The sequence below is a fragment of the Cariama cristata genome, unplaced genomic scaffold (genome assembly GCF_000690535.1).
Source record: "Cariama cristata isolate BGI_N322 unplaced genomic scaffold, ASM69053v1 scaffold14968, whole genome shotgun sequence".
Classification (NCBI taxonomy): domain Eukaryota; kingdom Metazoa; phylum Chordata; class Aves; order Cariamiformes; family Cariamidae; genus Cariama; species Cariama cristata.
In genome coordinates this window covers 3,407-15,517 of record NW_009630760.1, presented here as the reverse complement: position 1 = coordinate 15,517, position 12,111 = coordinate 3,407, and the positions used below count along the sequence as shown (strand labels likewise).

Below are 12,111 nucleotides of genomic sequence, written 5' to 3'. Positions count from 1 at the left end.
CTCCTAGGGCCCACAGAGACCGAGTTTTGCTAATGGCGTGTTTAACACTCATTGCTCAGAGACGGAAGAGAACAAGCGGACACGGTCCAGTGTTTGGCTTTTATTGAGACATGATTTTCCTCTTTTCATATAACTTATCTAATTAAAATATTCATCTTAGTTACCACAAAAAAAGGAACATAGAAAATTGTATATACACAGTTAGGGACCAAAATACAAATGCAAGTCAAAGTCACTCCCCCTCCTGCCCCCGTTACGGGGCAGCGAAGGGGGAAGAGGCAGCTCTGCTCAGTTCCTTCGTGTGTAGTGTAGCACAGAAAAATTGCACAAGTGTCACACCCCGGGCACCAGGAGACCGGGAAGGAGCACGCACGTTTACCCTAGACTTTGCCTACTTTGTGTCTCATGGAGGTAACCCTCGTCTCTTCCCAGGTGCGGGCTAGTGCCCACCTCCTCCCTCTGCACCGTTTTAGCATCTGAGCAAAAGGGAGGGAAGGGAGAGAGTTTGGCGTCGGTGGGTCCCAGCACCAACGGGACCCACTCGGCACAGAGCAGAGCCAATTCAGACACAGCGTCGCTTCTGAGCCTCTCTGTACGCCCCTGCCGCCCCCCAATCCAGCTAAGCTTAAATACAGACACCGTTAGCAAAGCCTAGAGCAAAGAGGCTGCTCTGAGAGGGAAGGTACATCACCCTGTAACAGCAATGCTTTGGGGAATACCCACATCTGGGTATCTAGCTGTACTATTAATTAAGTGGCAGTTTAGCAGTGCCCAAAATTGTTCTCAGGCCTCTCCCAGATCCTTTGCTCAAGGCTCCATTAGGGCCTGAACACAATGCCAGACTCCACTTCCCTCCCCTCTGCCCCTACCCCAAGTACAGAGGAGAAATAAATGGTAGCACAACGGTCAGCAGAAGATAATATATTGTTATCTAATTAAAAATACAGAAAAATTAAATACAGCAAAAATGCAAGAGTAAGGAGCCATTATTTTACAGCACAACACACACTGAAATGCTGCACGGTAACATTAAAGCATCTGGGACTGTAACTTACAGCACATGAGAGTGAGAACATTTTTCCAAGACCTTCAAAATAAGAAAAGAACGGACCAAATAAACAAGACAGGTGTTCAGAATGGCTTGAAAGAAAGAAAGAAAATTAAAAAAAAAAAAAAGGAAGAAACAAACCAACAGAAAACCAGAAGCATACAGGGATTTTTCTAGAGCCCTCCAGGGAGGACTCTTTACAGCAAGGTTTCCCCCGGTCAGTGCGCACAGACAACTCCACCGGTTTGGGATTTGGCAGCCACAGAAAGCCAGCAGCAGAGCTTCTCAAGAGCTGCCACCAACAACAGCATCCGCTACCAGCACCTTTTCCACCTAGACAGCAAAATCCTAGGGCAGCAAATATGGCTTGGAACAGGAGAATCTCTCCTCCCTCTTCCAACGCAGTCAGACCTCTGGGCCCTAACAGAGAGGCCGGCTCCCTCGCCACATGACCTGGGTCTAACGAACTCCATCCTCTTGCACCACCTCTGGGTAAATTCACTTTCAAGGCAGACGTAACCCACAAGCGGAAATGTTCACCACAGGAAGGCTTCACATTTAATCGCGAGTGCCTAGTTGTGTCTGACCCCCTGCTCTCTGCTGCGGCCTCAGCGAGTCCACCTGAAATCACACACCTCATGCAGCACTCAAGCTCCCGACCTCCCCAGGAGCTCCTGGCAGTGCTCCAGGGCAGTTCTTTGCACTTCCATCAACCCCTCGGTCTGCCGGGTCACCACACACCGTTTCCTTCCAGAGCTCCAGTTCTTCAGACACCAAGTAAAACCAAGATTTTTGAACTCCTGCTACGAAGTATGCACGCATTAAAAACAAACCACGTTCCGTTACTCACTTCCCTCCAACCCCAGTCAAGTGGTTTCAGGTTCAAAGACTAAAATCCTTGCTTTTTCCAAAGACGAGGCAGAGCAAAACATACAGGGACAAGACAGGATTTAAGCACCAGCTTCCAAACTGGAAATAAATCCTTCCCAATTCCACACAGAAAACAAGTATTCTTTCTTTCCACTAAAAGAGGCAAACCGATGCCTTCATTGAGATTTAAAACCTATTCTTAATTCCAGAGGCAGACAAAGTCCCCTATCTCTCTCTCTCCAAAAAAAAAAAAGTTAAAATCTGACTTGGTACACAGTAGAATTTCTCCCCAAAGCCCTCCTGGTTTTATTCCCAGTAGCCAGCAGAAGACAACAGCAGCAGAGAGAGTCCCCAATGGCTCTTGGCATCCCTGCACAACAACGTAAGCATCTGTACAAGATCTACAGTAATAGCAGAGAGAAGGTCAAGAGCTAAGATTTTATTAACATACACAAGTAGAGAGCAAAGCCTCAGGACTTGATGCGTTTGCCAAAGGATTGACAAGCAGATGGGCCACCAGTCCTACCTGTCCCAGAGAGTCCAGGTGGGACTTTGGGCCCAGCAGGTACCAGATCACAAGGAAAGACCCCCGTGACACCCAGTGTCCACTCAGACAGATGGGTTCCTGCCAACTCGAGTCACAGAGAGGCTGGCCCTTTTACTGCATTAGGAGGGAGGAGACTACTGGGAGCGACATAAATAATACCAGCGGGATAGAGGAGCAAAATATTAATTAAAATCATTTTATAATTTATTAAAAGGTTAAATAGTAAATAGTCTCTGGATCTTCCACTCTCAGCAGGTGCCAAGACTTCACATTTTCTCATGTCGGGAGATTCTGTAGACCCTTCTTTTGACAGATGACAAAGCTAGAAAAAATGTTAAGGGCAGGAAGAAAAGAAGGGGGCTTGACACTGAGAAAGGGACCAGAATAAAAGATAAAATACTGTGCTGTTGTCTTGTGCAGATTGAAGCTTCTCCCAGCAGCTGCAGCCTCCAAAGACTTCAAAGAAAAGGGCTGTTTGGGTACCTTCTCCTCCTTCAGTGCCACTCCCCTTCAAGAGGGAAAGTCCCACACCTGCACTGCAAACTTATCTCCGAGAGAACCTGTTTTTGAAAGCTTTGATAGTCTTTGCCATCATGGGTGCAATTTCTGCAACAGAGAAAGAAAAGAAAAAACAAATCAAACAAAACCCCCACACATTAAAGCAGCAGTCACAGACGAGGAGAGCAGAGAGCAATTCAAAGCTGCAGCCCTGGCAATGCAGATGCAAGGCAGGGGTAAGTGTGTGCTCTCCGATCGTGGCCTATCGTGTTTTCAGGTCACAGACCAAGGAGAGCCCACTCTGCTTTCTGCACTGCAAGAACACAGATCTCTGGTTAAACTCTCCCTGCTTCCTTCCCAGGGGAGCTGCGCTACAGTTTCATTGTTCGAAACAGCTGGACAGACACAGAAGGACAGCAGGAGAGAAAAGGCAGGGTTTCTGCCTCACTAATACCATTGGGACAGGGTGATACAGCACTGAGCAGGCAGGTGAATCGGATATTTCCCTATGCTTTTTCTTGTGTGAGGAGTTTGAATAGCCTTTACCAAATCCTTAGGGAGAGGCCACCAACATCAACCTTCCTGCATAGCCTGGATTTCGCTTACAGCAGAAGCAACAGATTCGTGCGTCTGTAAAGGAAGAGCTCTAGGAGACCACACAGATGTTCTGCAGTTTGTACTTACTCTTCACTGGTGGTTTCCTGGGGTCATAGGAGGAGAAGGTGCTACCTGAAGATGGGACAGAATGGGCACTGCTGGTGCTGGGCCCATCATAGGACTGCTCCTCACTCACACGACTGTGGCTTTTGCTAGATGTGTACATGACTGGTTTTATTCTGAAGCAAAAATGAGACAGACATTTTAGTAAAGGAGTCACTGTGGTTTGATGCAATTCTTCAGACAGAAGCCACATTTGTTAACAGCAGCATGGCAGATACCACATGGAACCAGCAGTAACCAGGATCTCCATACTTCCCAGCAAGAAAGAGGCTATTACAGTTACAAGTTTCACTGCAAATGGACCTCCCAGACACACAGGATCCTTTCCTGCCAGGATGCAGAGCTTCAGGGGGAAGCTGGCAGGAGCCCACAGGAAGAGAGGCCCTGAACAGCAAGCGCTACTGAGAAACACTCACTTGGTCTTCTCTGGCAGAAGAGGTCCTCCGGTTCCAAACTTCTCTTGTCTCCTTCGTACATCCCGAGGGGGCTTTGCTGCAGAGTTCACAAATGCCATTTTGGCCACTCTACCTGTAGGAGCCCAGAGGTAAACACTGCTTAGATCCAACTTACTACAAAGGAGGCTTCTCAGTGCTTGTGTCATTACAACAAGCACCGACCACCTCTCCCCAATCCATCCATTCCAAAGCTCTGGTGATAGCCTACTCCGTAGGGTCTGAAACTCTTGCAGTCACACCATGGGCTGTGAGAAATCAGACTGATCAGGTCAGTAGTTCTCATTACATTTACTTTTTCCCCTCACCCTGGTTTTCTTCAACCCCAGCATGGAGAAGCCACTCTAGAACAAGAGGTGCCTCTGCAGCCCTACACGTTCTTTTGCTGTAAAATATTGCTCTGTCTAGTCTCCATTAACAACACTATGGATGAACCCAAAAGCCTGCTAAGCCATCAAGCAAAAGCCACCACATAAAGAACAGAGAGCTAAGCGATTCCTAAATTGGACTAGATTTAAACTAGTCATTCCAAAAGACCTTCCCCACACAAAGACATTCCCTAGGCAGCAGTCCCAGATCCCTCCTCCGATCATTCAGCCCTACTTTACCTTTGGGTTTGTTGGCATGAGCTGAGCCGATGTTCCGTGCTAACATGAGGAGCCGCTGCTCTCGTGCGTCGTGAAGTCGAAGGTACATCTCCCGCCAGGACTCAAACTCTTCTGGCTTCTCGTTCTTGAAGTCTCGGAGACAGTGATTGTGCCACAGTTGATCCGTATCCTCAATGAGGACCTGAAGCAAACCCACAGGTAAGCTGGGATCCTTCCTGACACCTTCATGCCCCTCTCCCTCAGCAGCAGCTAGTGCCAGTGTCACTGGAATATCACAGAGGGCAAGACAGCTTAGGGGCCAACTTGCAGCAAGAGATGGGCAGATAGCAAACCCAGGAATTCAGGACTAGCAAAGGCCATCTCTTGTTATAAAAAGCATTGTTCTTTACTATTCTGCTACTGCAGATCAGGAGACAGAACATCACTCCCGCATATCACCATCCCTTCCCCAGGCCAAGGCACTCACATGATTACATTCCTCAATGCGATACAGCTGCTCTGGGGTGCACCTCTCCAATACTGGCTCCAGCACTGAGAAAGGGACACCACCCACTTCATAGATTGCTAGAGAGAAGCAAGATGCACAGAGTTATTTATCCTGCTCCTTCCTTGCCAAGGAAAGGACTTGACACCTTGAAATGCAGTGGAAAAAACTGCAGTGCTGCATGACACTACACAATATGAGGGGAAGGAGAAAGGAACTGTAGGTGCAATAGCTCTAGTGAGTCATCAGGCACCAGTATCTCCAAGTTAAGAAGTGCCGCCGCAAGGCTCCGTTTGCCACTATTTCCAGTGCTTTAGCACTCCCTGAAAGCCTGCTGGGTGCCGATTCCTGCAGCACCTGAGCTTTCAGTGAGATCTGTCCCCTATTAGTTAGCTTGCCTTGCAACAAGGGGCAACTGTTCACATGCTCCTAGCCAGATGCTGCTGGGATATATACAAACATGTTACCAAGATTTCACTACACCTGCATGGCAACATGACTTTAAGACAGGTGAGGAAAGGTACTTACAGTCAATGTTGTTACTGAGGACTCTGATACACTGCTGATATAGAGACATCATCTTTGGGAGGTAGGCAGTTTTAGAGCCTGAATATACTTGCATCTTTGAATTCAACCGGCGGCCTGTAAAACCTGCTTCACTCTCTTCAACTGGCGAGGACACCGCTGTAAAATGAAAGACTTGGAGTAAGAAGGGAACAGAGAAAAGAGCCCATCCTGATGAATGGCAGAGGAGACACAAACTGGAGTCACCCAGAAGCAGCCTAAAGGCTAAGTCTTCTCTAAGAGACCTGCAACCTAGCTCAGGAAGGACAAGTCCAAAGCCCAAGCCTCCAGAAGGGTCAGCAAAGGATCTTCCTCATTTCTGCTAGAGCATGTGGAAAAGCAGCTACCTTTTTCTGAAACCTAGGCTCTGGGCACCAGACCCCAACAGAACGACTTGAACCCAGCCAGCATCCACTGTGATTCCCTCCCACAAACAATGGCAGCAGCCCATTTCAAACCTATTTTCCTGCCCAACATACCTTTCCTTTTTGTCTGGGAGCAGGTAATGGACTCAATTGAAGGAAGAGGGCGGTAATTGGCCTGGATCGGGGGCAGTGGGATGTCTGGCAATGTCGGTACCACATCTAAAAGTATCTGGAAGGAAAGGATGTACATGCAAGTAAGCCAAGAATACAGGAGAATGTGACATCCTGCCAGCGTACAAACAGCACTGAATTGCGTTTTGTTTGATATTTTGAATAAGCCGCTTAATGCTGATCAGCTTGCACCAGGAAATAGCCTCAGGGAGAGGCTGCACTTCTGTCACATTACTGTGGCTCTGTCTAGGTTGTCAATACAAAGAAGGAAAAATTTGGGATCTGGATCACTCAGCTCTCTCCAGAAACAGCCATCCACATCTTTAATCTACTAGGTTCAGTACTGAAGGCCTCTGGCAAGAACCCACGTGAGATTAACAATGCAAAGAACTAGAGAAAAAACAGAAGACAAAGCTGGCAGAAACATTTCCCTGATCTCAAACATTCATTTACCTGTTCTGTCTCTTCTCCTCCCTCCCTGCCTCCTGCAAAAAAACTCCGCAGTGGTGGCGGGGAACCTCACAAACTGAGGGAAACCTAAAACTTTGATAGGAGGCACTTATTGGAATGAATGGCAAAGCAGGATTTAAAATGCTGCTAAGATTATAAAAAACATTTTTTGAAGAGCAAAGTGTTTCAAAGTTGAGTAAAAAGATTAAGCAGTAAAGTTTTTACACATTAGTCCTTAATTATGTACAAAATCCTGCCATCCATGTGGCAATGAATATGTACAGAAATACTGCTTATTTTTCAAGCTTTCACAAAAGAAGCTCTGTCTTCTAGAATAAGCTGCATTGTAACACCAGTTCTCCCATTTCTCCAGACCAACAGATTTAGTTAACAAAACTGTAGTACTGATAGATAAAATAGGTCCATTTGAGAGAAGCATAAATGCTTGAGAGGAGAGACAGGGGAACCTTGCTAGCAGGTGGAAATGCATTGCATATTAGGCCAGATTCTAACTTGACTCACAACTAAAGATATTCTGCATGCTTAACAAGCATATTATGTCCAATACACTTTTATATGAGTATTTAGCTGCAGGTGTTTTCTTTTACTCTCCCCTTTTTTGAATAAGCCGGGTTTTGCTTATTGTATTTCTTTTCTCCCCTTCCTCTTCACCCACTTTTCTAGCAGAGTTCCACTCTAAGAGCACAAAGCAATGCCTGTGGCGTAGGGCACATGAAACACAGTGCTGCAGGAGCCAGGAGTCACAGACCTAGATACCAACAAAACACCGCAAGCATGCCCTGATGCAGAACACAGCCCAGCAACTCCAAGGGGAAAATTAATAAGCCCTAGATGGCAGAGGACCTAGAGTAGCTGATCCCACCTTCTTTGTTCACTTTCAGACCCTTCAAAACCTTACCTTCTTTGGTTTAGGAGGCTCTGGTAGTTTCTTCTCCGCCGTTTTCTCACTTGTTCGCTTGTGGCTTGGACTCTTCTGACTCGAGTTTGAGCTGTTGGTACTGGCTTTGGATCCGTTCTGTTTGCTGTGCCCTCTGTCCTTCTCCCCGGCTGACACAGAGGGTTTGACTGCTTTCTTTTTCTTTTTCTGAGGCTGGTCATAGCTGAGGTATGACTCAAAGGACATTGTAGGTTGTTCAAATTCATCCTCCATTTCCCCCTCCCCAGAATTTGAGGAAAATCCCATTGATTTTTTGTCCATGTCGGAGACTTTGCGCTTCCCCTCTGAAGACTTTAAGCTCCCAGAGGTCCCCTTTTCTTTAATCCTATTTGACAAGTCGCTCTCAGCTTTCCGTTTCTCCCGCTCTGTGTTAGAGGTCTCCAGGCTCAGCTTGGGCTTTTCTGATTTGCTTTTTTCAGAATCCCGATGTTTTTGCTTCTTAACATGGTTGTCCAAAGACTCTTCCAAGTGTGGCAACATGTGCAACTTCTCCTTTCTGGAGGCACCGCTTTCTCGGTTCTTCTCCTTCTTGGTGCCATCTGACATCCTCTGCTTCTCCTTGCTGCCCCCTGCCACAGGGGCTTCTCGGAGTTGCTCTTTAAAAGAGGCCTTGTGCAATCTTTCTGGGCTGAAGGCAGAGGTCCTGTCCTCCCCTCTGCCATCAAGTCGCTGCTTCTTGTGAGAAGACTTGTGCTCTTTGCTTCGACTCATGTTCCCTTTGTCGTAGAACTCACCAGGATTCCTCTCCCGGCCTCCCCCCAGCTTGTCCTGAAAGCTGTGGCCTTTACTGGCTTTCCGATGAAATACTGTTGGTTCTTCCTGCTCCTCAGAGGCATAAGGGTCTGTGTACATATCCTGAGGGCTCTCACTTGGCTCAGGTGACACAGCTTGTCCATAGTCCGAGTACTCCTGATCTGAAGAGAGCACTGGGGAAGATCTGCCCCAACCCTTCCCCTCGTGGCTGCTAAAACCATAAGTCTCATGGGCTCTCTCAGGCCTAGGATACCTTTTGGACTTCTTTTCCCTATGATCTGGGCTATAGGACTGGCTGCAAGATGGCTGGAAGGGTTCTGAATACTCCTGGTCAGGTTCTTCATCCTCTCTGAGGGAGGGTTCTTGATGTCTTTTGCTTGAGCTGCTCCTCTCGTAGTCACGGTCTTCAGAATCTAGGTTATTTCTGAAGGGACAAGAAAAAAAAGTTAGATTAAAACTTCTCAATATGAAAAGAGCCACTCCCCATGGACCATGTGGGTGTGAACCTCTCTTACAGAAGACTAAGGTTGTATTTGGTAGTTTTGTGGCAAGGATAGCACTGATTCTGTCAGGCACAGCAACATTCAGGGATTTAGAAACTGCATTTCTAGCACAGGAATTGATTAAGAATTTTTATTAGGGCTAGAGACTTCACAATTCACCGGGAAGCAGAGACAGATTCGTACCGAAACTTCTTCATGCCTACACACTCCTGGCTGTGTGGTGCCTATGGGAAACATGTCCCCCAGTTCGCCAGTTATGCATGTGGGGATACCATAGCCATTGAAATTCTCAGGAATAACTGGGTCTTTATCACTCACATCTAAATGATCTCATTGCTGGGTTCAACACAGCTGTGTTACTGCAACATGCTTGCTAGCATTAACTTTCAGTTTCCATAGGATTTCTGCACATAAAAAGCTTCTTTCAAAGCAAGCCACTTCCTTTACTTGGGCCTAGAACTTCCTCTCTTTAGCATCATGAAATGGGAAGCAAGCAGATTGCATCTCTTGCTTTATTAAGGGCACTTTTCTGGCATCTACTGTTAATCTCTTCATCAAACTGCAAATTCTTGAAAATCAGCCCCTACTTTCATGCAAAACTGCAGCTGTCAGCAATCCAATGCTCTGCAGCTAGTAGAGGCAGGAAGTTTATGCCAAAACAAGGCAAAAACCCCATGCAGGGTTAGCACATTTCTGTTACAAGTTTTTCCAGAGCCTTCAACTTTGTTTCCTTGGTCAGAGAAGTTTATAATCTCCACTTCAAAAATATAACAAAGCTTATCCATCAAGACAACCGAACAGGCTCACTTACCTGTCCACCTCTTGAGACACCGGCACTAGCTTCTTCCACCTGGCTACAAGGCTCTTCGCAAAGTCTCCTACAAGCTCATGTTTCCGTAAACTGTTCACAGTCTTCCCAACACCCGTCTCCTTCATGAGAGAACCAAGACATCAATTCATCTTAGCAAAACAGTCAGCAGTGTCACCTCTGCTAAACTTCCTACAAAGTGAATAAAGTTAACCTGCTACCTATTGCTGCTAGGTAGAAATAAACTTCCTTGATCTAAGGGCAAAGATATCACATATATTGTGTTTTCAGCAGACATATAATTTGCTACAGTTCTGTAAATCAAAGACGACTTAACTTTACCTTAGTCAAACACTAATTATTTGTGTTAATAAACCATTCGTATTTACCATGACCGTTGGGAAATTTGAAGACAGAAGTCATTAATAATTTTAAGGATTAGCACTTCCTAATTTCATGCTGATTCAGTTATTGTTAGGAACTGCTCCGACTCTCATATCCCAGTCAAGTGTTAAGCTTTTGGAAGAACTGAGGATGACAAACTGCCCTCCACCGCTTCACACTTGCTCTGACATGCTCCTTCCCCGTGCCTGGAATCTCTAGAACCTCATTACAATCACGCCTGTGACACCGGGCTGTAGCAGGTGGCCAAGGCAACACAGCCCGTTCCAGGGAAAGCAGCATGTCCGTGGCAAACAGTTATCCTGTGACTTGACAGACACGATGAAAGTGTGAGAGATTTCACAGCTCTTACCACAAGAATGTCAACTGTGATGGGCAACTCAGACAGCCTCTTCAGACTTTTCAGCAGCTGCAGAGACAAGAAGAAAAGTGTTCAGACTTGTCATACTGAACCACATACTGTGATTAGAAAGGAAGAAAACTCCGCAGTGCTTGAGAGCTTGTTAGAAAGATCCAAGTGGCAGACAGCTGCTCACTTGCTCCAAATCAAGCTCCCGAGACGCTGAACACGAGGGCCAACTGTAAAGAAATTATCGTCTCTTTGCCTACAAGGGCCCATCTGAGAATCCTAAAACGCACTCAAATATTAATGCTTTCTTCACACAGGACTGCAATTTATCTTTGTCTTAAGGCTTCAGGAACAGACACACACACGTCTGTTGCACAGCAAGTGGAAGAAAGGACTCGGAAGCTTGCAGCTCTCAGAAGGTGGTGCCAGGAATTGCATCCCTTGTTGGGGGGCAGGAGCAAGAGTTCTTTCTGAAGTTTTGCAAACTAGACACTGAGGGAAGGAAGATTTCTAGATGCTTTTAAAGATGTAAGAGGGAACCCATATCTCCTCTACAGACCCTCCACTGGGCCAGTGCTGCTGACAGTCTCTCTCCTCTCAGCTACAGCCTGTGCTAAACAGGCAACTGATCCCTTCCGCAACCACTGCCTCTCGCCCCACTCTTTTCTCTTCCCTTCACCACACACCAGTGAAAAATGTTGTTTTCCTCCACACAGACGCTGCCAAGCGAGGCCCTGCCAGCACGTACAGCTGCCCCGTGGGCCAGGGAGGGAAGAGGAGCCCTCTCCGACTTGCACCCCAGCGAGGGGCTGCAGGTGAAGGGGCCATATTTGTACCTCTGCCACCCAGGTCGTTTGGGACATCGCTTCACCATGATGTCTGCCCACTTTTTAATTACAGTACATGGCAGCACACATCTGACAGCATCGCAGCCCCTCACATTATTTCCCACAGCTCAGCTATAGCCACAGACCAGCCTCGTCAGCATTCCCGTTATTACAGCCCCTATACAACCCAGGCTTTGTTCCATGCTGCTGTGGTATATGCCATACAAAGGGCTGTCCTTGATCCAGAAGATCTTCTCTTTAAAGCACTGTGCTCATGCTCAAATTAGCACTGTTGGCCTAAGCTATTCCAATGACCCCCACTTCCACTGTGCAAGGATCAGAGAGGTTTAGAGGTTTCTTTCCTTTTGAAGGAAATAAGTTCTTTTAACCTATTTGAAGAGTGCTATTACTTTCAGACAGAAAACGCTCCTCAACACAGAGGTAAGGGTTCATCTAGCTTAAGCAGAACCACAGGACAGTTTCTGTTCACCAGAAAGCACTCCATTACATTTAGGACTTAATTACTGTGACTGAAGGTTTAGGTTTTCTTGTTTGTTTTAGAAAGGCGAAACATTGATCCCAACAGTAATAGCGTGTTTCAGCACTCTTGAGCTGGGATGCTGAGGGGGATGCAACAGTTCTAGCTGTGCTGTAACCACAGCTAACCGGGTCTTCAAGCCCTCTGTCCCTGCAACTCAGGCTCATGGTAGCACAGAGTCTGCCCCAGGATTCAC

At 46.7% G+C, this 12,111-nt stretch overlaps 1 protein-coding gene across 1 annotated transcript; it reads right to left on the bottom strand.

Annotated features, from left to right (window-relative positions):
• Positions 1 to 2,817: 2,817 nt before the first annotated feature.
• TCEB3 (transcription elongation factor B (SIII), polypeptide 3 (110kDa, elongin A)) lies at positions 2,818 to 10,610 on the bottom strand (the record flags this gene model as incomplete). Its single annotated transcript, XM_009705691.1, has 10 exons — positions 2,818 to 3,071; positions 3,648 to 3,799; positions 4,100 to 4,211; positions 4,744 to 4,924; positions 5,210 to 5,307; positions 5,756 to 5,911; positions 6,271 to 6,385; positions 7,697 to 8,912; positions 9,803 to 9,921; positions 10,554 to 10,610. Coding segments are annotated over 10 exons (2,268 nt in total), but the record flags the coding sequence as incomplete, so codon positions are not given.
• Between the last annotated feature and the right edge of the window lie 1,501 nt (positions 10,611 to 12,111).